The sequence below is a fragment of the Rhinolophus sinicus genome, linkage group LG04, assembly GCF_036562045.2.
Source record: "Rhinolophus sinicus isolate RSC01 linkage group LG04, ASM3656204v1, whole genome shotgun sequence".
NCBI classification, from domain to species: Eukaryota; Metazoa; Chordata; class Mammalia; order Chiroptera; family Rhinolophidae; genus Rhinolophus; species Rhinolophus sinicus.
Window position 1 is genome coordinate 4,631,788 of NC_133754.1, and position 25,512 is coordinate 4,657,299.

At 42.6% G+C, this 25,512-nt stretch overlaps 3 protein-coding genes across 4 annotated transcripts in view; all 3 read right to left on the reverse strand.

Annotated features, from left to right (window-relative positions):
• Positions 1-15: 15 nt before the first annotated feature.
• Positions 16-4,231, reverse strand: LOC109461035 (beta-defensin 104A). The gene is made up of 3 exons (XM_074331487.1): positions 4,225-4,231; positions 2,724-2,801; positions 16-1,524 (listed from the first exon to the last, which is right to left on the reverse strand). The coding sequence occupies exons 1-3, from the start codon at positions 4,229-4,231 to the stop codon at positions 1,364-1,366; spliced, it is 246 nt and encodes an 81-aa protein (XP_074187588.1). The 3' UTR covers positions 16-1,363.
• A 292-nt stretch (positions 4,232-4,523) lies between these two features.
• LOC109461034 (uncharacterized) lies at positions 4,524-10,089 on the reverse strand. The gene is made up of 2 exons (XM_074331488.1): positions 9,948-10,089; positions 4,524-6,883 (listed from the first exon to the last, which is right to left on the reverse strand). Exons 1-2 carry the CDS (start codon positions 10,087-10,089, stop codon positions 6,702-6,704), a joined length of 324 nt encoding a protein of 107 aa, XP_074187589.1. The 3' UTR covers positions 4,524-6,701.
• Positions 10,090-11,748: 1,659 nt separating this feature from the next.
• Positions 11,749-25,512, reverse strand: part of COG6 (component of oligomeric golgi complex 6) — a 74,401-nt gene continuing 60,637 nt past the window's right edge. The window contains exon 19 of one of the 2 annotated variants that reach the window (XM_074329299.1): positions 11,749-11,812. In XM_074329299.1, the coding sequence (XP_074185400.1) occupies positions 11,764-11,812 (49 nt within the window). In that variant the 3' untranslated portion in view covers positions 11,749-11,763. Of the gene's footprint in view, positions 11,813-19,945; positions 20,451-25,512 lie in introns of those variants that run through there. The other variant, XM_074329298.1, reaches the window with a different exon arrangement.

Below are 25,512 nucleotides of genomic sequence, written 5' to 3' on the forward strand. Positions count from 1 at the left end.
AAAGACCTGCTCAGATTCACATCTGATTTGGGGCACAGCATTTAACAGGCGGAACAGCAAGTGTACGACACCATCCATGGAGACAAACGACCAAACGCAGTCTGTGGATCTTAGGATCCTAATTCTCAGAAACCAGCTCTGACGAGAGCGCTCTTATGCAACGGTCAGGGCCATCTGAACTCTGATTGGCTATGCAGTTATATTAAGGAATTAGTGCTGATTTTTTTCCAGGTGGGAAAATAGTGCTGTGATCATATTTTTTTAAAAGAGTCCTTTCTCTGCGTTATATATTCCAAAGCATTTTCTGAGTAGGTGATATGGCACCTTGACTATTCTTGGAAGTAATCGGGAGAGGGATTATCAAGAGATGAGACAAACTAACCACACCTTGAAGCTGGGTGATGGTGACAGCATGAATTTTCTTTTGCTGCTGTATTTGGCCAAAAAGGCACAATTCGGCTTAACAGTTCACAGCTGGCATTGTGCATATGTGTCAGGAGGCACATAATATCAGGTGGCCATTCTTGTTAATTGCAGGGGCTATTGACACTCATTGGCTAGATCATTATTTCCCCAGGTGTTTGGAAAAGGTGATATTCTCATTCTATTATTTTATTTCATTGATCAGGTGGGCTACTTTTGTAGAGAGGAGCTTTTTGTCATGAATCATGTGGTTACCCTGAAATACGGGACATCCAAGTCAAATGTTTTATTACTTCCCTTTCCTTACCAGTGTTCAGGAAAGTCTGGATGTATCCATCCAACACTACCCAGGGCAGTACCGCTCTCTGCTGCCATCTGCTGGATGTGACCCTCGCAGGCATCCACTTAAGTCAACCCCTTAGTCTGCACCCTTCTCATCTCTATCATTTTTGTTGGCTTTTCTCCCCAGAAGTCTGTTTTGAATTATAGTATATGCCAAACAAACTTCACTTAATATTGATTTATTTTCCGTTTTAATGAACAGAAGACATATATAACTGCTGAGCAAAACTTTTGATCAGAAAAGAAAACCAATGTTATCAGGTTCAATTGAAAAAATTCAGGCCAAAAAAAAGAAAGAAAAAAAAAGATGTTCACTTAGGCTTGTGGCTGATTACATATATTTTTTGGTTCAGCTTTTAAAGTGTCAAAACTTACACTTAACCCACATTGCTAGCCTCCCTCATCACAACCAGAGAAGGCCCGCTGGACCCAGGAGGCTGAGTCTGCACTCTGCTGCCCTGACTCTGCCTTGAGTGAAAGCTCGCAGCAAACCCTCGTTTCACAATTGGATCAGTGGCTTCCCATGGGGACGTTCTCACTGTAAGGTCTCAAGAAGGGACAGCTGTTGGGGACGCCAGGGACCAGGCAGCAGTGGGTTTCAGTGTTTCACAGGATTCAGTGGGGCAGCATTCCATTTTTTCAAACAGCATTTAGAGGTGTTGGGGCATGTGCCAATCCTGAATTCCTCTCTTTTACAATTCCTCCGGCAGCGGGCAGTCCCATAGCCACATATCTTGTCTGTGTCAAGGTCACTTCTCACTAAATAACAGAATAAGTCAGCGTGGTCAATTGTGCCCAAGGACGAGAGGCAAGACACTGGCAGCAGGTTATTTGTGGGGAATGACTGAAATTGATTGTGGAGAATGTTTGAAGTCTCCAAAATATCACCCGATTCCTAGGCCTGCCAGAAAGTGACTGTCATTACTCACCTGTAAGGCTGGGAAGCCTGGAGCCAGGTATCAGGCTGGCTTTTCTGAGAACCTTGCGAGAACTGGCTCCAGAAAGCTAACTTACTTCTTCAAACTGGATTCTATGCATTTCATTCTCAGATATGCTGTTCCAGTCAAAGCCCGGGTTCTAGAACCAGTATTTCCAATTGCGTCTTGTTACGAGGAGAAGGTTATTATTGAACATGCAAATAATGATACTGCCATAAAAATAAGAATAACTAGTAATTTCCTAAGTCTACAAGGATCGGGCACGGAGGAAAAAATAAAAGTTTCATTTCTGTTCACAAAAGTATAACCTACTGAATTGTTATGAGTAGAGGTAATTAAGAGAAAAGTGAAAAGGGGTACTTACTTATCACCAGAAAACAGAACATTTTAAAGGGCAGCAATGTTCTAAAGCAATAACCATAAAAACTATCATCGCCCTGCAGCAGTTCATTCTGTCCCATGTAATTAATTCTTGTTCTCCTTGATCAGGAACCCATCAGCTTCTCCACTAAAATTTTTAAAATCCTTACTCAATCCAGTGACATGATCTCAAAGTTATTGAAGCAAATACCATCACAAAGCATTTAGGACTGGAGCTGACTGCAAACATTTTTAGGGAAAAATCAGAGGAAAACAAAAACTATCTGTACAATTTTTTAACGCAGCAAAGGAACATGTTACGAACAGACTCAAAATATCTATTCTCTCTTTGTTGCATAAAAATGAAGCTAAAAGTATATAAGCTTAAACTTACACTTATCAATGCATGTTTCAGCAGTTTATCTCATTTAGAAATGATCTAGTCATTTAATGAATATCTTACTTTATTAAACAGCACAACTATATGGGTTCAAGTTACCAAAATATTTTTGAAACTGTTTTTAGGCAGATGTTATAAAATGTAATTAGTGTCAAAAATCCATTTATAAAGCTTTTAAACCATTCACATCCACTTAGTACATATGGTCTTTGTAATCAGCCTTGGGTTGGTCGTCATTTCTCCTGATACCATGAACATACCAGGAACATTATGGAATAACAGGAATATTATGAACAATTTGATGACTACAAATTTGATAACTTGAAACAAACCGATTTCTTGAAAAACACAGACTACCAAAACTCACACAAAGAGAAATAAATATTCTGACTAGGCCTATATTAAAGAAATTGAACCACTAATTAATAAGCTTCCAAAAAAGAAAGCACCAGATTCAGATGGTTCCCCTGGTGAATTCTAACATAGATTGAAGATGAAATGATGCAAATTCTCCATAATCTTTTCCAGAAAACAGGAGGAGAGAGACTAGTTCCTAACTGATTCTGTGAGTCTCAGCATTACCCGACCATCAAAAACAGACGGAGACGATGCAAGAAAGCAAAATACAGACTCAGGACAAATACAAATGAGATTAATTCTCCCTGTTGAAAATAAGGGAAGAGATTTCTCTCCTGTCTTTTTCCTTTGAGCATTTACTTTAGAAAACTTGGAATTATAAGTTGTTCTCCTCTCTTTGAAAGGTGTATAAACGCCTTTGAAGACTTAGGCCTCTTGCCAGCTTTGTGACTAAGGAATGTCTTTCTCAAGGACGTGGCAGCCATCTCTTGGAGCACCTATGTCCCAGCGTCTGTGGGAGGGTAGGGACAGAACTTCAGTGGGTGTCAGCCTTCAATTCCCAAAATGACTTCCTGTCATAAAGATATGAGAAATTTGTTTTTCTTCTGAATAGCCAATGAGCTAACATGATGGTCACCCCAATTCCAGGTAAAGTTAGGATAACTATGTGTGACAAACAGTGCTGTCTACTCTTTTTGTGAGGACTGGTTGTTTGTCTTGTATGTAATAGGCTGTATCTGCCTCGTAAATAAGGGGTTGAGATTCCTTTCTGTCTTGGCCATTTCTTGGTGGACTGCTGTGCTATGTGTCACGTCTTGCTTTAATGCTTATTCGACAGTAAAAGTGTTTACTTTTTCTGCTAACATTGTGGAGATGATTTCTGTGTTGGGATAAGATTTTGTTTTTAATTATATTTCCCCAAAAGGCCAATATTTCTCAAAAACATAGATGTAACAATCCTCAATGCAATACTAGCAAATCAAATCCAACAATGTAGAAAGGGAATTATGTACCCAACCAAGTGTGATACTGTGAGATGTCTGTCTATCTATCATCTATCTATCTATCTATCTATCTATCTATCTATCTATCTATCTATCATCTATCTATCTATCTATCATCTATCTATCTATCTGTCTGTCTATCTATCTATCTATCTATCTATCTATCTATCTATCTATCTATCTATCATCTATCTATCTATCTATCATCTATCTATCTATCTGTCTGTCTATCTATCTATCTATCTATCTATCTATCTATCTATCTATCTACCTACCTACCTACCTATCATCTATCTAACTATCATCTATCTATCTATCTATCTATCTATCTATCTATCTATCTATCTATCATCTATCTATCTATCTATCTATCTATCTATCTATCTATCTATCTACCTACCTATCATCTATCTATCTAACCATTCCTGCATTCCACATTAGAGGGGGGGAACAGGTAGGAATGAATTACTGCATTTTTACTAGAATCCTGCTGTGCTTGAATTTTAACAAGGCTCCTCCCACGCACCCCCACCCCGCCCCTTGCAGCAATGAGGCTCTTCCCCAGCTTTCTATCAGGGGAGGCAGAGTCAAGGCTTTCAGACCACCCACAGGTAATGAGGCTTTTCCTCCCTCCTCCCTCCTTCCCACCCTCTCTCTCTCCTTCCCTCCCTCCCTCCCTCCCTCCTTCCCTCCCTTCGCTGGTGGAGTCAGTGGAGGCCACAAGGCACCGCTACACCACCAGCCAGGGCTGTGACCAGTGGAGGCCCAGTAGGGAGCTGGAAAGTCGCTCTTTCTCCTCCTTCCCGTACTGTGCTCTGTGGGAGTCACTCTGCACAGACTAAGGCGTGTGGAATTCTGCTCAGTTCTTTGAGGGCAGAGTAGCTACACAATTTGGAGTTAGTCTGCGTGGGAGAGCTGTCTCTTCTCACTCATTCAATCTCTTATTTTTATCAGTATGAACTCATGGCCATGGACATTTATTTTATACTTGAGGTTATAATCTTGTATACTTTATTATTATTATTATTATTATTATCATTTGCTCAAATTAATGCAGCTTTGCTCATGGGGAGCTCTGTCAGCGGGCTTTTCTGTTCCTTTGACATACCCATAGCATTTGTTTGTTTTGAGTATGTTCATATGTTCTGGGATTCCAAGTTGCCCTGGATTTATCTTACATATTTCCTGCTCCAGTCCTAAAATTAGCCATTTCTGCAAGGATCCTTGCCTCATTCTTTTGGAGAAGGAAGTGAAAAACATCATTCGCTTTTAGAGAAGTGCAAATTAATATCACAACGAGTTGCCAATCCACGCTTACCTGACTAGCAAAAAAACAAAACAAAATAGTGGCAACTATTTTCAGTCAATGCTGGTTAAAATGTGGATAAGCTAGATCCCTCTTACACTGCTGGTGGAAATGTAAAATGGTACAGCCACTCTGAAAAACAGTGTGGCATTCTCTTAATAAAATTAAACTTGCAAGTAACTTAGGTCCCAGCAATTGCACTGGGGGATATTTATCTCAGAGTAATGAAAACATATGTTTGCTCAAAAAACTATAAACAGAAGTGTTTATAACAGCGTCATTCGTAACAGCGCCTGGCCAGAAACCACCCAGATGTCCCTCAGCGGTGAATGGCTAAACAAAGTGTGGTGCAGCCATACCGTGAAGCACTGCTCAGCAATAACAAGGAAAGAACTACTGATACAGGCAACAACCTTGAAAAATCTCCAGGGAATTAATCCCAAAAGCTACCTACTATATGATCTTATTTAGATGACATTTCTGAAAGGACAAACTTGTAGAACAAATGAGTAGTGCAGGAGTGAAGGAGGAGGTGGACGCAGGAGGGGGGAGGGGGTGGTTCTAAAATGGCAACATGTGGGGTCTGTGGTGAAGGACTTGTTTTGTATCAATGGAAGAATATTCTGGTGGTAATACTGCACTAGAGTTTTGCAAGATGTTGTTATTGGGGAAAACTGGTTAAAAGAAACAAGAGATGTCTCTATTATTTTTTACAACTCTATGTGACTCTATAATTATCTCAAAACAGAAAAATGTTGCAAAAGGGTAATTGATTCCAATAGGATTAAGTACATTGACCTTGAGGAATTCAAAGGGAGGTAAGGTAAGAGTTCTGACCAGGCAGGGAACCAAGGCTCAATCCTACGCCTAGGGACTCCTGACTGGAACTAGGTAATGGCAGACCTTAGCATCACTAAGTAACTTGGAAGTAGCCAATTCCTAGAAAAATAGTAGAAAGCCAATTTTGGATGAGGTTTCAGGTCACTAATGCTAGATATTTACGGATGATCCCTCTGACCATCAGCAAATTTGAATCCAGACTTATGGGTATGGAACAAATTCATAGGAAGTATTTAACTGTCTCCAATTTAAAAGCATGGAGTTAAGAGAATTTAGACAGGTGTGTAATATGAGAGTTTTCATAAGCAGATTATCCAACTATCTTATTATTAATATATTATTAGTATAACTATCCATCTTGATATATGTTAATTTCTCTATCTGTTTGCCTATCTATGATTATCATCATCATCTTCATCTATGTTAACAGGTGGTTGGGGCTATCTGCCTGAGAGCGAGCTAGAGTCTGTTGATTTAGTTTCTTGGAGTCCCCTTTTAAAAGAAATATCAGATGGCTTTGCGACAATTCTCTTACCAAAAAAATAAAGAAAAATAAACCAGGAGGGAGGGACCATCAAGATTAACTACTCATGTTCCCCTTCTTAGTGAAGCACTTGACAAATTGATAAATGACAGTCATTTACTTTTATTGAAGTGTCTTACGGAAGAGGCCAGTGCAAGACGATGCAGCCAGGTCGTTCGTATTGTTCTGGGAAGTCTAGCGTTCCATGTTAATATATTTTTTTTTTTTTCCTTTTCAAACATGGCTGGAGTATCAGACAGCATTTCAGAGCCTTCTGGCATAAAGCAACAAGTTCTTCATTTCTCTCACATGAATTCGTGCATCTCCCTTTAAGATTGTAGCATTTCTCATCAAAAAATGCGCTCCTGGCTACACAAGGAAGGAGCCACCCAGATTAATTCTCGTCTCAGATATGTCTGGTTACCAGGTACAGTCAAGTAACAAGTTAGTGAAAATGTCTTTACAAGCTGGCAGAGTGCCTTCTGCTACCAGTAGATGAGATGGCACAGAAATGTTTTCTATCTGATTTTTCAGGCCAGGAAGAACAGATTTGTCTCCCAGTATTTTGGGTGGGAGTCAGGGGGGCTTTGGGAAACAAAAGCTACTGTTCTTTTATCAAAATCTGTTGGGGGTAATTATCAAATGGTCCCTATAAACCCCTTCAGAGTCAGTAAGTCCCCCCTCCCTCACGTCCTCTCAAGGTGCTACTTGGTGAAGAGTCACAGCCTGAGGGTGGAGAGATGGCCCAAGACGGGGATAAACTAGAGTAAATAGAAAGAAAAAGTTCACCATAGTGGATAGAAGCAAAGACAGATGAAAGAGGCTCGGTCTGATTTCCCCTCCACATTCTGCCAGCTGTGTCAAGAGCAGGAAGGGGAGTATGTTGGGAGTGGCTCTCCAAGCCTTCTCCTGGGCTACTCTGGTCTGGCCTGAGTACTTCAATGGTAACAATAGCTAAGAGCAGCCAGCTTCACATTAAGGGCAGACAACAATCAGAATCAACACTTTAGACTTGCCTAATTTGGGTATGAGTAATGAAAGAGTCAGATATACACAAATTGCAATTAATGTCAATATATAAGGTGCCTGATCGACATACATGTGACACTAGAACCAGATGGCTGAGTGTCAGCATGTGCACTCATCATCTCTCTCATCAGCATAAAAGTTCCTAAGGACAAATACCCCAGGATTTCAAAGCTCGGTGGACTGTGGCTCCCACTGCAAGGGTCTGTACTGTCCTAAGGCTGTCGGACTGTGTCAGGTGAGAGGTGCTGGACCTCGCTGATCACAGACCTGGTACTGGGTCCCATTCAGGGTGATGCTCGAGAGGGTCCTCTGGAAAGAGGAAGTGCATTTGTGCCCACGAGGCTTCCAATGGATCATCACAGACACCCTGTTGTTGCATGTGTGCGTACATGTGACACATCGGTAAGTACATTTTCATTTACTTACATTAGACGATTGTATTCTATAATCTGTATTGTGTTGAGTAATTAGTCAACACAATACAGATTATAGAATATATGACCATTATATGATAAGTATGAGTAATCTGAAAAGAAACCTTGGTCAGTTTCCAATGTGTGTATCAAAGCCAGTGGACTGAATGGCTCATAGTAGGTCTTAGATTGTCATACCCTTGACACAGATCTACTCACACGGGCTTACTGCAGAACAGACCAGCGGCATGCACAGCGGGTGTGAAAATTCTGACCAACACACAGAAGATAACACTAGCACCTGACACAAATTGGACTCTCTGTGGATTCTGGAAAGCCAGAAAGTGGTGACAGCTCTGATTGGGAAGGACGTGTCCTCTCACTGTAGCAAGACAGAGGGGGCTCAAATCCTGGCTTTACTCCTGCTTATCTGTGTGACTTTGAGCATCTGCTTAGCCCATCTGAGCATCAGTTTCTGTATCTACAAAATAGATGTAAAATGGACCTCCCAATCCTAAAGTGTTGCTCTGAATGTCCCTAAACCAGGGCACTGTTAGTACAGGGAGGGGTTCATCAATGCCATGCTGTGTCCCGAGACCCATCCGGGGGCATATGGTGATGGCAGAGGTTGCTGGGAAGGAGTGGAAAGGAGGAGGCCAGGTGGGTCCCAGGGTTCGTGAAGCCTGAGCCCATCCCCCCAGGCAGGTGAGGAGAGAAGCAAGGCAGGAACACATGGGACCTGAGCTCAGGGCCCCAGCGTGGGCTCCTCAGCCCCTCAGACATCATTACAAAGCACACAGTCAAAGAGAAAACTGTTAAGCATTTCAACACAGTGAGCACGGAGCATTAAACCCCAATGCTGTGTGACCACACGCATCACAAGCCCACCGAGCTGGCTGGCTCCAGGTTATTCAAGATTCCCAAACACTGAGAGGCATGAGGTTCAACTCTACCCTCTAGTACGTACGTATTAGCTCGTGTTCCTGGTGCTGAATTGTTTGCGAGGCTCCGAAACAAACATACAACTATCAGCAATGTTGCATTTTCTAGGCCAGGAAAGGTTCATTATGAATTAGAGGCCTTGGAAAAGAGTTTACAGAGAAGCTGGGCTCAAAGCTGGATAGAGAGGAATGGGAATGTGGCACTAGTGACAATAGCCAGACACTGAAAAGCACTTGACATACCCATTTCAGTCCATCCTCTCCAAAGCCTATGAAGTACCTAATAACGTACCATTATTGTGTCCTCATTTTAAAGATGAGGAAAGTGAGGTCCAGAAAACTAAGCAATCTGCTCAAGATCCTATACTAAATAAATCAATCTGTCTGATATCAGAGTCTACATTTGTAAGTTATCTTGTTTTTCATTCTAAAAACGAAGGACAGAGCATTGCACAAGCATAGGAACAGGATGGGACTTACTTTGGGGGAGGGTGCACTGATATGAGTATTACTTTTGATACCTATGTTCTTAATGAATTAAACAGATGTGGTGACTATGACTTGATCTGCTGGGTGGTAACCGTGACAGGTCAGGGATTCAGAGCTAACTTGACAGAATGAGTGTCATCCCTCCTTCCTCCTTGTGACACTTACAGACAAGACAGATGAAAGCCAGGCGTCCTGAGTGCACACCAGGCTCCCTCTCAGTGTTCACATGTTCAAAACATATTTGCATCATCATCACACTCGAGCCTCCCAACACCTTGAGAGGCTGGTAGTATTACGGTGGTGTCTGTCAATCACTGTCGTTGGTCCTTGTCTCGTAGGTGAGACAACTGAAGCCGGGAGAGGTGAGAGCAGGACCGCGCTCCCACTGCCTGCACAGAGGGGCACAGCTGTATGTGGCCCCTGGTCTTCCAAGGCCTGGCCTGCTGTTCTTTCCACTACCCCACTCAGGTCCCCAAAACACAAGCTTTATGGAGGCCAAGGGCTATAATCCATCATGTCTGTCCTTGATCCTGGGAAATGGAGCATATAAATGTGTTTTCTTTCTTGATTCACTTCACTGACCGAGAGCATATCGCATTCCTTTCAAATATAAGAGAGCCTCTTGTTCTCGCAAAGCCACCCAAACTTCTGTCCTGAAGAGTCTTCCCTCAGCAATGGTTGCAAGCAGGAAGATGTTGTATTTTGTCTTCTTCTTTTTCTTCATTTTGGCTCAGTTGCCATCAGGTAAATGAGAATGTGTGGGATTTTGATGGGGCAGAGCATAAAATATGATTCTTCTGTGCACCACCCTAAAATTAAGAGTAACGGTCAGCTCCCCACTGCACTTCTCATGGGAATTTCTTGAATCTGCAGTAGCATTTTCTAAAAGCAAACTGCTATTAATTTTTTTTTTTTAATTTCTTCTTCCTGGTTACCATGAGGGCGAGGCTTCAGAAATAGAATAAAGATGCTACCCTTGTGACCTACTGTCCCTGGGCATATTGTTTTATACTGTGTTATTTCTTACACTGATTTTAATTTCCAAATTTTGCTTTGTTTTGAATTCAGGGTGCCAGGCAGGACTCCAGAATCCCCAGCCATTCCAACGAGGTAACATAGATTCCTTGAGGGTAGATTTTACTTTGAGGAACTCTGGTCTGTCAGCGTTCTCTGACTTCTGGAGGCTGAGAGGCGATGGAGATAGTAGTGAAAATCGAACGGCATGAAATTCCAGTCCACCAACTCTTATCTTTTCCTCCTCCTGTTCCCGGTATCATATTTGGATTTTCCATTTCACAGAGAAATCTCTTCGGTACTGGATTGTCATTTTGGCCATAGAGATAGTACCTGGTGGCTCTTCTCCTCAGCTCATGGTGCTCAGTAAACCAAGGTTAAAGACCAAGCTTGTACCTGCCAAATAGCATTGCTCTGGAAACGTGCTTATCCATCTCTCAGACTCCCTTCTCTAATCCAGTAAAGGGTGGCACTAATGTATGCCATCGTCTAGAAAGGGTCAAATACAGGAGTGAGGATGGTTCAGTGAAAACTCACCCGTTACAGAACAGCTGTTCGTAATGAATAGCTCCCTGACTTTTTTTTGTGGAGTCATCTTATATAGGAAGAAAGCATATTATAAACAGAACGGAAAGAAATATTCTTGGGTAATTGCAAACGAAATTTAGAAATGTGCAGACAGAATTTCAGAGTGAGAAAAATTAAGGTGGCCACTAGTCAATGAGTGTTTTCCAAGCAATAAGGCATTCTGTTACCAACTTTATGTGGATTATGTCATTTCATCTTCAAGATACCCCTCTGAGGTAGGTATAAGTACACCCACCATATTACAGATGATAGAGCGAGACATAGATGAGATACTGAACAGTTTTGCCCAGGGCTCACCAATAATAAATGGTAAGCTAGGCTTCCAACACCAGAGTCACAAGTTTTAATTCTGTGATTCTCAAGCAGGTGGAGTAGCGCTCAGCAACACTGTTCAGCAGAGTTGGTAATCCTCCACAAACTGTGCGCCACAGGCATTGCACAATGTGACCACACATGCCCTGGAAAGCGCGGACGCTCTCATAAGTAATCATTTTGCCCACGCCACTGGGTACCAACTGCAGATACGCCCTGGATAGAAACACATCCAGAGCAGGTTATCTAGGTGATGGGCAGGAGCACAGGTGTTCTCATTGTACAGCAAATGGGCACCTGGAGACGGTCCCTGGCATTCCGAAAAGCAGGTGACTTAGAAACACCATATAATTCCATGTCTTAGCTGAGTCAAAGGCTGAAAATGCTCATTCTTCCCTGACTCCGAAGTAGCACAGGCTGAGGCACCAAAGCCCAGCTGTGAGCAAATTCAGCTGAAGAGGTGGAGCTTACGGAAGCTGGGAAATCAAGGTAGGTGCCAAGGCAAAGATCCCACGCGAGGGAGGAGCTGGGAACTAAGGAGTAGAAAAGAATAAAATTAGGAGCTAGAAGTGAACAGGGGTTGGGGAGCTTGAGATTTAGCCATTGAGCTGAGAGGCCTTAGCATCACAGAACGTATACAGTAGGAGTCTGACCAACGTCTTCGAGAAGATCACATTTATTTGTAAATATGGTCAGGAAGCTATCGGTGCCATCAGATGCAGAGTCGATAGAAAATCTTACCTCAAGGGGGGACACAGCACCAAGGAGAAGAGGACAGTGACATGAGCCCGGGTTTACGAGAGCCGAGGCTGGGGGAATGGACTGGACTCTAATAGTGGGCTTCACAGAAGCAAAGGGACAAACAAGGTATTCCCCAGGGACCATAGCAAGTTGCAACACAATGTAAGCGACATTGCATGAATACAAGGAATTTTGGGTTAGTATTCAGAAATTATGTGGGCAACCTCAGGAGATTCAGGGCAGGGTGATGTGATGAAGCCCCCGGAATGGAGCCGCTCTAGCTGGGTCTGTTACCGAGCAGTCATCTGACAGGAGAGCAGGGGTGAGGCAGGGAACAGAAAGAGTTGGAAGACTGAAATGACCCTGAGGAAGGAAAAATGAGCTGTGTGGGAGCACAGGGAATGACTGCAGTCAGTAGTGGCGCCAACCTAGAAGGTTCAATGTTGTTCTGAGGTTATTGGGAAGAGGATGGTTGATAGGAAAGAAAAGAAGGGGTTACAACATAAAAGCCCCTGGAAAACCAGAGCAGAAAATAAACATTTCTTTGGTGGCAAAGACACTATCTACCTGGTTCATGAAAGTTATCCTGAAAAATTCTTCGTGGTCGTGCAAAATAGCTTCTGCTTAAGGTAACAGCAAAAATGGCTAATTGAGTAAATAGTGTTTGGCAAAATATTTCCACATAAATTTCACCACTAAAAAAATTAAAAACGTAGACAAGTGCTTAGCATGTCCATTTGACAACTGAGAAAGCTGAAATTAACTTTCCTGAGGACACGTGGCCATTGCAGACTCACGTGAACAAGATCTGAGCCTAAGTTTTTCGCTCCTTCAAGGATCTTTCAAAACCATAAGCTGTCCCTCCCATTATCATCTTGTAGCCTTTACAGCAGTATCACATGTGTATTGTCGTAGTTCTGTAATGTATGTGACATTGAACTCTGTCTCCTTCTGACCCAAGCAAGGTTATAAACACATGGAGAACAGGGTTGGTGCCTCCCTCTTGCTTAAAAATGAACTCTCCTCAACTCCATTTTGAAAAAGAGCAGAGCTCTTTGAAAAACCTGGGTTGGCTCTTGAAAACACTTCTTGTAATCAGAAATACAAACTGTCCCTCTTTTGTGGCCTTTGAACTTTTCCCCATTTCCAGAGTTCCAGAAAAGGCATAGCAGCAGCTCTTTCTCGGTGCAGGTGAGTTTGCTGCTTGCGAGCCATGCAGGCTGGGTCGGGGCAAATGCAAGAGGACATGCGCAGAAAATGAGAAGGTGTTTGGAATTTGCAAGCTGAACTTTTTCTGTTGCCGACGGATAATCCAATAAACCAGACCTGCACTCTCCTGGCCTCTGAGCAGGGCTGGAGAGTCGAGGAAGGTCAAGAGAAGGTCAAGGAAGGCTTCACTAAGTCACTCAGTGTGTGTCAGGGTCCTTCTCATTTCTTTCTCTGCTTTGTTTCTTGGCTTATGTTTTAAGACAATCTTTGAAAAAGTCAGACATGAGTGGGTACCTAATAGCTCAAAGACATGAGTGGACCCTTGCTATCAACCAGGTACTACCACTGTGTATTTGTAGAGTGCCTAGTAATTGACGAAACTTTTTCCCACACTTTCCTCATATGACTCAAGATTGCCATATGAGGTGTATTTTATTATACACATGTATAGTTGAAGACCCAGAGAGGCTGTCATCTCCTCGAGGTCATAGCTGGGAACCAGTAAAGGATCCACACACCAATGACACGTTCTGTGTATCTATATGTGCTAATTCTCACAAAACAGATGAACAGAAATGGTGTCCACATCTATGCTAACAGAGCTACACTTCTACAGAGTACAATAAATTACTTTCATCCAAACACTTCTTCGTAGACCAATATATCATTATTCCTTGATTCTCGTACTTATAGTGTATTTATAAAACAACTCACATCAGCTCAGCGAATGCCCATGCACCAACTTTGCCTTTCTCTTCTTTCCAGTGAATGAAAATGTTTGAGATGAATTTAAAATGCTCAGCATGGAATGCACATGAAAGATTGATGGTATAATTTCTGCCTCATGAAATAAAACGTGTAGCTTCACACAATAAAAATTAAAATCACAGTCCTATGAGCAGCGACTCAAACTTGATCACTCCATTTTCGCATGTCAGAGTGAACACTGCGGCACATGTGAGCAGCCCATGGGTTCCTCCGTCTCTGCACTGAGATCCATTTCCTGTCCCTTCCCTGCTCTGCTCTGTATAATTGGCACTATAGTCTGTAAAGGACATTCTCCAAGTTTCCTGGCTTCTGGCTGGGTCCAGTCCATGCAAGTGTCTGGTAGGAGAATGGTAGGTGGGAGGAAGGCAGAATTCAGGGGTTTTCTCCCTCACTTGCTCTCTGCTCCAGCAAGTGGCTCCATCACCCGCAGCAACATCCCTGCTTCTGGACAGTCATGTCTCACATGGCAGTCCCACCTCAGGCACAGCTCCTGGCCACCAGTCCCTCCTCCCAGTCCCACAACCATTGCCTGCTGGTTTTCCTCCAACTGCAGGGCCGAGGGGATTCCAGCTGCAGCTAACCTTGGAGTTGCCTCATTGCTCTCATTTGCACGTTCAGCTTTTTCAACACTTTCTCACGAGACATTCATGTTAAATTCTCTCTATTGAGCTACCTGGTATGGGAGCAATTTTCATGCCTGGAGCCTGATTTGACTGTTAGATTGTCTCAACTGTCAGATCTACTTACATTTGCTCAAATATTCTCCAAAAGAGACTGAGAGTGTTTCTGTCATTTTTCACAGGAATTAACTCAGGGAAGTGGGACGTGAGGGGTCTGGTCTGAAGAACATACATTTGAGGAATCACATACCGGGGATGCCCCTCCCCAGAGCTCCACGGGGAGGGTGAAGCTGATGGCTTACAGAGGACCAGCAAACCAGGATAAGCCCTACGCATTGCAAGTTCCACCCTGCTTGATTCCAAAAGCTGAAAATGCTCTGGACCCTCATGTATGTCTCTTTTACACAACGATTCCTGTGCATTCCTGTGCATGGCTCAGAGTCACGCAGACTGGTGGACCAGTGGCTGTGCCCTGATATTACTACGTACCTTGCTAATGACCTTACCAGCATCCAGAATCAGCTGGCTTAGTCACAGAGGGCACCTCCCGTAGATGCTCGCCTCGTCACAAACTGCCCCTTTCTCTCTTTCTCTTGCTTCTCCTCTCTTCTCTACTTGGCACCATTCTAGAACTTTCCCATCCAATGTCCCCTTCTTCCCTGAGACACTCAGTTCTTCCTATAGAATATAAAGTATCAAGCCATTCTAATGTCTTGTTACTTGAAAATTCAGCCCTGTCACATGTCAAGTAGATGCCCCTGGCTTCCTCAGAGAAGTTTCTGCTGATTCCAGAGTCATTTATGGAGATCTTTGATACCAGTTTCTGCTGGATCTTCTGAAGGGAAGGCCTTCTGAATGGTGGGTGGGTCAGAGGGAGACAACTGGGAAGAAGAGACACTGGTGTAGATGGTTTTCTCCAGAAGTGTCTCCCCTCCATTTAGTCTGTGTCATGCTCCTGTTTAGTGTGACGTGAACTCCATTAATTTCAAAATTGTAGCTATGGTCGTATTATACTAACCACCTATTACCCCTTCTTGGTTTGTGTTCCACTTCAAAGCTCCCTCACAATAACTGGAAGGGGATGAAAATGTCTATAGAGGAAGGTTGATCAGGTTGGGCTGAGTTTCCAAAAGGTAGAGGATAAAGCATTAAGTATCATGAACTCCCACATTCCCACTGGAGGTACTGGACCACAAGTGCAAGAAAAGCAAAGAAGCTGACGGCAAAATGTGATCTGAAACCCTGAGCCTCGCACATACATGAGGGGATAAGGGAAGCCAGAGAACGCAGGGCACAGGCTTTCTTTGGATATTGTGTTGGTGTGCTGTGACTGACTCGCTCTGCTTCTCAAGGGGGAGGGGTGACAAAAACATTAGTTTTACACCAATCATGAGATGGGCTTCAGGAAGTTCCTTGTAGAACTTGACAGGCCACCCTATGGTGCTCAGGCCTGAATCACACCTCCAAATAGCTACAGGCAAAGAGCTCTGGCTGGAGTTGCACATGATGGCAGGACAGGAAAAAACATCATGAGGGAGTAGCTATACGTACGACATTAGGAGCACAAGGGGTGTGATTCCCACGGGCTAAGTACCTGCTATGCAAGGTCACTGGGCAATCCCCAAGAATGTGGCCCATTGGGCAAAGGAACCCAGCAGTAAGTGATGTTAGGATATAGCCCTGGGAGGAGAGGAACTGAGGTTAATTCATAAGAGATCAACCAGAAAGAATGTTCCCATTTCTGGAAACTGAGCCATGTCACGGGCCACATAGGAGTATTGACAGGACACATGCATGTGCTTCCCCAAAGAGGTTTACCCTGGAACACTGCTGCATCCATTTCCAGCACTGTGTAACCAAGTACCACAGACTTACGACAACCTAAAGCAGCACACGTTACGTCACACTTCTGTAGGTCAGAGGTCTGCCCACAGTAGAGCTGGGTCTCTGCTCAGAGTTTCACGAGGTTGAAACACAGCATTTGTCGGAGCTTTGATCTCATATGAGGCAAGAGATCCCCTTCCAAACCCATGTGGTCACTGGGAGAATTCAGTCACTTGCAATCAGAGGCCTGGGGTGGCTGCTTTCCTGCCGGCTGCCAGGCAGCAGCTGTCGTGAGTAAGTACAGGCTGCCTCGCATTCCCTGCCCTGTGGCTTTTTTCATAAAGTGGCATCTTTCTCCTTCAAGGCCAGGACAAGAGAATCTCTGTCATACTCTGAAACTCTTCAACTTCTTTTTAACAGAACAAATGAGGGGGGAGGAAATGAAGTTATATAGAGCAAGGTTTTTGTCTTCTATTGAAATTAAGTTAGTATTGATCCAAACTACATTGTTTGTTTAAAATTCATTGGAAATCCCCAAGTGATTTATAACTAAAAAAATATATATATCAAAATAAATAAAAAGGGAATTAAAACAGTACACCAGACATCTTATTTAACACAAAAGAAGGCAGTAATGGAAGAATCGAGGAACAAAAAAGATAAGATTTAGAAAACAAATAACAAAATGGCAGATGTAAACCGTACCTTATCAATTATGACATTAAATGCAAATTAAACATAAGCACTCCAGTTAGAGACTGTCAGAATAGATTTTTTTTTAAAAAAGATCCAACTGTATGCTGTTTACGACAGACACACTTTAGATTTGGTGGCTATACCAATAACACATGAAACATGCATTGAGAGACATTTGTCACCAGACACAAGAAGAACTTTTTATGATTAAAAAGTTAATCCATCAAGAAGGCATAATAATTATAAACACACATGCGTCTAACAACAGAGCCTCAAAATATATGGAATGAAAACTGACAGAATTGAAGGGAGAAATAGATAATTCAATAACAGCAGTAGGAGACTCAATAACGGACAAAACAAGTAGAAAGAAGATCAGTAAGGAAACAGAAGACTTGAAGACTATAACCCGTTAGATGTCACAGACATTGGTGGCAGGCTTCACACAACAAAATATACATTCTTTTCAAGTTTACATAAAATATTCCCCAGAATGGGCCATACGTTTTACTGAGGCCAAAAAATAAGCCTCAGTAAATTTAAAAGGATTGAAGTCATACAAAGTGTGTTCTCCAACCACAAGGGAATAACACCAGAAAATGTGGGAAAGTCACAGATGTGGTAATGAAACAACACACTCCTAAATAAATAACGAGTTAAAGAAGAAATCACAAGAGAACTAGAAAATACTTCAAGGTGTATGAAAATGAAAAAAAATCTGAATCTTACGGGATGCAGCTAAACCAATGACAATTTACAGTTGTAAATGCCTGTATTTTAAAAGAAGATCTCAAATCAGTGAACTAAATTCCCACCTTTAGAAGCGACAAATGAAGAGCCAACTAAATCCAAAGCAAACAGAAGAAACAAAATGATTAAGAGTAGAGTGGAAATAAATGAACTAGACTAAGAAAACAAAGAAAATCAACAAAACCAAAAGTTCGTTCTTTGAGACGACCAACAAAAGGGGCAAACCTCTAGCTAGACTGACCAAGTAAACGAAAGAGAGAGAAGACTCAAATTGCTAAAATCGGGAATGAAAGAGGGAACATCACCACGGACCGAACAGAAATAAAAACGATTACAAGGGAATACTAGAAACAGTTGTGCAGCAACATTTTAGACAACTGTTTAGATGGACATATTTCTAGAAAGATATAAATACTAAAACTGACCCAAGAATTAGTGGAAAATCTGAATGGACCTCTAACAAGTAAAGAGAATGAACTGTGATAAGAAAAAAATCTCACAGAGTGAAACGCAGGACCATCTGGCTCCTGCGGTTGCTCCCTTTTCTTCTGGCCTGTTTTTGATGAGAAGTTGGCTTCAATTCTTCTCATTGGTCTCCCTCACCCCCAGTGGCTCATAGGCCCCTCAATGTGTGACTTTCCTTTTGCCGAGGAAGAGCTGCTGCTGTTGTTTTAAATGTCTCCTTTCTCCAGCTTCAATGTCTTCTTAACCAGTGCTGCATATTTGCCCTTACAACAATGGTAAACAGTGTTTGTTCCTCTTCCCGCAAAATTGTAAGCCTTTCCCCCCATATGGGAGAAGGATCCCGGCCGGATTTTGTGCCTTTGTCACATTGGCTACTGTTCCCCTCATGCCAGCCCGCATCCTGAGGGATGATTTCTCAAGACTGTCACCTCAATTCTGTTATTTTTGTGTGTGTGCAGCACCTGGAGACGTCCATGAAAAGGAACGTGGAAGTCGGTGTGAATGTCTTTTGTCTGTGGCTCCATAAGTTCTATATTTTCTTTCTAGTTTACACTTGCTTTTGGCAATTCTTTACTGACTTACCTGAATTCTTCTTACCAGTGTCTGGTGGACTCTACCTCACGTAAGTGAGTGCTCATGTCCTGTCTTTCTTGAAAGTTCCTGCCTTATCTTAGATTTGGGGAGAGGTGGTTGCCTTGTAGCCTCAGCTTTCTGATGAGTTCCAGAAACTTTGAATACTTGCATCTCACCTTGCATTTTGGTGGGTGAGCTGCAAATGGTTGCTCTGATTGATAACTCGCAACACCCCAGGTTCAACTTTAGACTATTAAAAATATTCCCCTTACTTTGAATAGAAATCTAAGTCCTTCCTCTTTCTTTCCATTGGTCTAAGTCCTAACTTGGACATTAAGAGATATTAGAAGACTAATATCTCTTCAACATGGTAATACCTCATTTATAGGACAGCTAACATGCACCCTTTCCCCCCAAAGTTGTTCTTTCCAAGAATAAGCATTACTGTTTTTGAGAGTCAGTGCCAGTTTTTTCCCCCCCAACTATCTCTCCTGAGACCATAGACCACCATTTTTTTTCAATCTTCCTCTATTGAAATATTGTTACTCTCTTCAGCTTAGTCTTTGATCTGAAAACAGACATTGCTTACGCCACTCTAAATTTGCTTGCCAGAGCTAAAGATATTCCCTTGATGTTCTCTATTCAGCAGGTTACTACCATAATTCTTTTATCTTTGTAACAAAAACTGAAAATTCACAACCATACCGTGTTTCCCCGAAAACAAGACCTAGCTGGACAATCAGCTCTAATGTGTCTTTTGGAACAAAAATTAATATAAGACCCGGTCTTATTTTATTGTAAGACTGGGTCTAATCTAATCTAATCTAATCTAATCTAATCTAATCTAATCTAATCTAATACCCAGTCTTATTTTACTGGGTATTATCTCATATTATATAAGACCGGGTCTTATATTAATTTTTGCTCTAAAAGACGCATTAGAGCTGATTGTCCAGCTAGGTCTTACTTTCGGGAAAACACAGATGTCAATGCACATTGTCCATCATCAATCTGCCTCCAATGTGAACACTGCAGTCTTTACCTTTTGTTACAGATCAGAGACTGTTAATTTAGAGACATGAAAAAGTCACTTATTGGAATTAGAAAGAATATTGCCTCCCTCTCAATAAGAAATGATTCTTATATCCTAGAAATGATTACAACAGAGACACTTTTTTTTGGTCCTAAATGAATGTCAAGCAAGTACACGGCATAGACAGACTGTACAGGGATTTGAGCTCAGACACAGCTGTTCAGGTGACATCTGCTTTTTCTGATCTTGAGATTTATACTCTGTTTCCAGGAGATTTGGTAATGGGGAATTCTGAATTTGGTCTGGGTGATGTAATTTTGCCTTCTAGTAGTTAATTACTGGATACCTGAAGAGTAATTGCTTTCTTCGTTTAGCCAGGGGAGGTGTTCAAAGACAAAAACATTGTGTGAAGATGCATGGTCGCTGTGAAGTCGAATGCCTGTCTTTTGAAGATAAGATTGGGGGCTGTAGAGCTGAACTGACACCATTTTGCTGCAAAAAGAAGCAAAAAAATTAAATGCTTAGCAGCAGCTACAAAAATGGAAGAAGTAAAGATACTCTGGTGGCTGTGATCTCAGTGCATCAAATCTGGATCTTCTCTCTTTGGCCTCCAAATTTTGGATTCTCTGAAGCTATCAGTGCATTTCCTGATGCCACAGGGTAATACTCTTTTTAGGCTATGAGCTTCCGGAGAGAAGGCACTATGTCTTGTTCACCTGTGCATAGGGCCACAATTCCTGGTATAGGGCCTATTGATTATTTCACTGATTGACAAAGTGAGCTAGAGAATTAATAGATTAAACAGGTAGATTGGAAAGGTTGGGCTGTGACTCACTTGAGCTGAGATCTAAAGTTACATATAGTCCAGGCTTCACACAGATGTGTGGCCTTGGGCCTCTTCTCCCACGGTTCTGATATCTGTAAAATGAGCAGATTCAACTACATAGCAAACAGACTACCCGCTAGACACTAATTGTGGCTGCCTCAGCAGTACCACTGCCACACACTCCTCCTCCTCTTCTTTATTGGTAGGAGTTGCTTAGAATGTCTTCCATTCCCTGTCTGATCTAGAACATCCAGTTCCACAAAGAAACAGGCCCGTGTCAAAATTCGAGCTGGACACAGCAGCATCCTCATTCTGGCCAACTGCAGCGAGAAGTATGGTCTGTCGAGCACAAGGTCCTTCAAGATAATCTAATTCCACACCCTCATTACAGAGGAGCAGATCCAGGTTCAGGGGGGCCCTCGAGTTACTGGCTCAGTTGCACCTATATTCAGACTTCTGGCTTTTGGGTCTTAGCATGTCCATAAAAAGTGTGCTAGATGTGGACGGAACCAAGGCCAACTCAAAGATGGACCTTTCTTTTTTAAGAAGCTCAAGTGAAGAGTTAGATGGAAGAAACAGCTGAAACCAGCTGTAAAAAAATCGGATGCTTTCCCAAATCCCTCCCATGATCCTGTGATATCTTGCTCTCTTGAAGCGATGTTAACGGCAAACTGAGGCTTGCTTCTGCCTGATTTGCCTAAATTTGGACTCCCAGTTTTCAGGCAGAGCAACATATGTTATAGACCATTTTCATCATAGAAGATTTATAACACACCAGAACAGAAGAGAAAAAACCCTCAACTCTGCTCTAGAGAATTTCTTTACCTATTCAATTAAGCTTGCTTCCTGTAGAGATATAAATAAAAGAGAAAAAAATAAGATAATTTATGAGAGCCTTTGAAATAAAATTTAAAAAGTTTTTCAAAATGTTCTAATATATCTACCTTTATGGTGCTCGCTCTCTTAAATTTTCAAACATACGCAAGATGAAAATGGGTAGATGAAGTATCTTGCAATCAGAGGGACCATCTCAGGTTCTGTGCCTTTTCCAAAAATTCCTCTTCAATAGACAGAGAAGAAACAAACGTTATTTAAGCTTTTTCCCTTTCCTTTTTCTCCCTTTCTTTTTCATTGCCAAATGGTTTGAAATGTCCTGTTCATTTTCCGTCCCCACTGCTTTCATAGCTTATTTGCTTCCCAACCTATAGAAATGTCTTCTGTCTTCATCACACTACTGGAATTTGTCTTAATAAAGAGACCACTGGCATCTTGGACACATTTTAGTCACTGTTCTCTTACTAACGGTTCCGGGACCAAGCCCAGCGATCTGTGAGAAGTTTTCACCCTCTGAAACGTGTTAGTTACAACGCGACCCATCTCCTACTTTCTCTTTTCTCCCTCCTCTGCCCCGACAACTGAAGTCTTCCGGCTGTTTTTCTTCCTCCTTTCCACTCATTCTCAGTCTCCTGCGTTCCCTCTCTGCTGGGATTGCACCCACCATTGTTTCATCCACCTTATTACACGTGATCTCTAAACAATCCCATTCACTCCCATGGTTTCAACTCTCACCTAGTGACATGCGACCGATTCTCCAGGTTTTCTGGCTCCAAGTCCCCTTCCATACTCTACTCTGTGACGTGCAGACACTCTGCACACTGCATTCGCCAGACTCCCTGGTCAGTTAGCTTCCTGTTAGTACCTTTAACTCAAGGCACTACTAGACTAGAAATTGAGACGAGGAATGTGGGGAGCTGTTCCCATTTCCCGTTCCGGTCAGCTGCGCTCCATTGGCAGCAGGTGGTTGGCCCCAGGCTCCAGCTTCTTTGTGGTTCTCAGCAGACTCCTCAGGATGCTCAAAGGAGCCAGCAGCACGCAGGCTCCATCCCCGTGGTAGTAAGAGGGCCAGCTGAGCTATGACCCGCGTGGCTGTGCGCCCTGGCTGACCAGGCCCTTCTTGGCCATGTCTCCTGCTCAGAAGTCCGAGCGCTGGCTGCAGGACGCCACCAGCTCATTTGTCTGTGCCCCTGCCTTCTGAGCACACCTTCCTTCCTTAAAAATGTAAGCATCAGCATACGGTGCACCCAGTTCGGAGGTCTGGGCCGCAGCTGTATTGTGTCCCATACTCACAGGTCCAGCCTCCAGCTGAACCGCGCAACTGCAACATTTTGAGCACAAGCCCCCCCGGGAGCGTCTTTCCCCTTTCGCACCTCCAGGCCTAGAGATAGTGATTCTATCCTATGGTCATTAATTTCTGTGCCCTTTCAACCCTCAGGTACTTGTGTGACCAATTCCGTGCATTAAATCCCCTCTGTTTCAAATACCCAGTGTGGTTTCTGTTTACCTGAATGGAGCTGGGCTGATAAAAATTCCACACTGTATTTCCAATTCTAACTTCTTGCTAAAGTTTATTAAATAGTCTACTGATCTTCTCTAAATGGATTGCTGAAAGGCATTTCAAAAGCAACTTGCCTGTGTTGCAAGCTGTCACTTTCTCTGATCTTCATTTAATATCCTAGATCTTAGTAAATGTTGTTATCATTTACTCACTCAGCTTAAAAGTGGCTTACTCAGGAATGCTTATGTTCCTTCATCAATCACACAATTTGCTTATTATGTAAATCTATGGAAATTGGTCATTAATATCCTCAAATTACATTGTGAATTTTTTGCTGCCCCGTCTCTCACTAACATTGTTCTAGCTCAGGTCCTTGTCATTTTCAGCCTCTACTGTTGGTTGCTCTGTTAAACTAGTTAACCCTCCTTGCCAGATACCTCGTTTACTTACACTTCGGGAATTAGATGTTGCGAGGAATAAGGAAGAGCCCACCTTTTCCTGGTGTGTATGTGTGCATGAGTGCACACACGCATAACCCCCAAACAGTCACGTCATTTGTTCAACCACAAAAACTAAATATGAGATTCATACTCAGATTTATAAGAATACTAGAACACTGAAATATTAGAGCAAAAATAGCCTTGAGGATAATCTAAGTCAATGTTTCCAGAACTAAACTGATTATACGCACCTAGAATATTTCTAAAAATCAATGTTCTGATCTCCACTCTAACACTTTCATGTTGGGGACTCTTAAACTAAGAATCGGAATTTTTAAAACCACTTATCCAATCAAGTCTCCTGAACAGTAATGTTTGAGAGCTGTCAATCCCTGGACAGAGGAGCATCTGAGATGCAAAGATGACCATTATTCTGTGCCCCACACTTCCACTGAGTAGCAGACATAGAGATTCAGGACTCCCAACCAGCATTTTTGCCTTTGGGGTCCAGTGGTATTTCATTGTCCTATACTTGTCCGTTTGCAAAGGAGATGTTGAGAGGAAATGAACAAATGGCTCACTTCCTTGCTCAACTCAAGACACAGAAGCTTAAACTTTAGTGGGGAAGATAGATAAATGTCCAGCAAACTACCATACTATGTGGCAAGTTGTACAACCTGATCGGAGACCTGTGGAATTCAGAACAGGAGTGGGGGTGAGTGATTTTGACTAGAGTTATTCAAGTCTGGAGAGTTCACAGGCAAAATGCCTGGTCACTGTTTAAACCAACTGCTTTATCAACCTAACCTAAATCCCTTTAACTGAAACTAAAGGATTATTGTTGATAAACTTCCATTTTATCACCAATATGTTGGTAGCTTATGTTCTCATTTGAAAATTATGCTCATTCAAAACTGCCCACTTCCATTATTCTGGAGAACTGAGCCTCCAAAATAACAAGAACTCTCTGTCCCCCCTTGAAGGCCATTCTGCTCATGTGGGGCACCTTTGTCCCTGGATATCCTTAATGCGGTATTAAAATGGCCTCGTTACTCAAACAAAATCATTCCAAAGGCTCTAGTGAGCTGCTTACTGAAATGAAGCCAACTTCCGCCTGTCACAATGGACCCCGTCGCCCAAGAGAACTACTGTCATTCTCCTTTGCCACGTTATTCTTTCTTGAACCAAGTTTCACAAGGTACAAAACAAGCGCATTGAGAAACCAAGAGCTTGAGAGAAGCCTACACACAAGACAAAACCCCCAGTACCTACAGTCACCTGAGCCCTGAATTATCTCCTCTATGGAATGCAAACCCAGGTGTGTGGATTTCCACAGGTCTGGGCAGAACAGATGGCAGGTCAGCCAGGAGGTGCGGGCTGCAGCAATGCTAGGGGCTCAATGGATGCTTCTGGATGCTGTCATCTCATTCAAATCAAATAGTGAGTGTGTGTGAGTGTGTGTGTGTGTGTGCACGCGCACACCTGTACATGAAACTTCTAATTATCACAGGAGAATCAGACACTTCTCTTGCAGAAAAAGTGTTCGAGTATTCAAGTTTTATAACAACCACTACAAAAACGATTCCTAAGCTCGGTCAAAAAAATAGTGACAAGTAACCAAGGAACAATCATGACAGAAATAATTGTAATAGTTATATTAAAATTAAACGACGTAGTTGGATATAGAAAACCTTTAGGTGGATGGCAATGGGCCAGTTAGGTGCCCCCTAAGGCAGCTGGAGTCGGTGCCCTAGGATTGCACCTCGTCCTGTGTTCCCTGATGGCTGAGAAACAGTGGGCTGGGAGAGTCATGGCCTTGGAGAACCTGTGTGACCAGGGCAAGACCTTGCAAATGCCTGTGGCAGGGGTCTGTGAGCAGAGGTGTGGGGACTCATCCCTGTCCTGCCTTCCCCAGGACACTCAACAGTTTTTAGCATTTTCACCAGATGGCTG

Coding starts and splice junctions, on each gene's coding strand:
- LOC109461035 (XM_074331487.1), bottom strand. Junction 1,525..2,723: donor GTTATTCCATAATGTTCCTG/GTATGTTCATGG, acceptor TCTGTTATTTAG/TGAGAAGTGACCTTGACACA.
- LOC109461034 (XM_074331488.1), bottom strand. CDS start 10,089: ATGAAGAAAAAGAAGAAGACAAAATACAACATCTTCCTGCTTGCAACC. Junction 6,884..9,947: donor AGGAATGCGATATGCTCTCG/GTCAGTGAAGTG, acceptor AGAATTAATCTG/GGTGGCTCCTTCCTTGTGTA.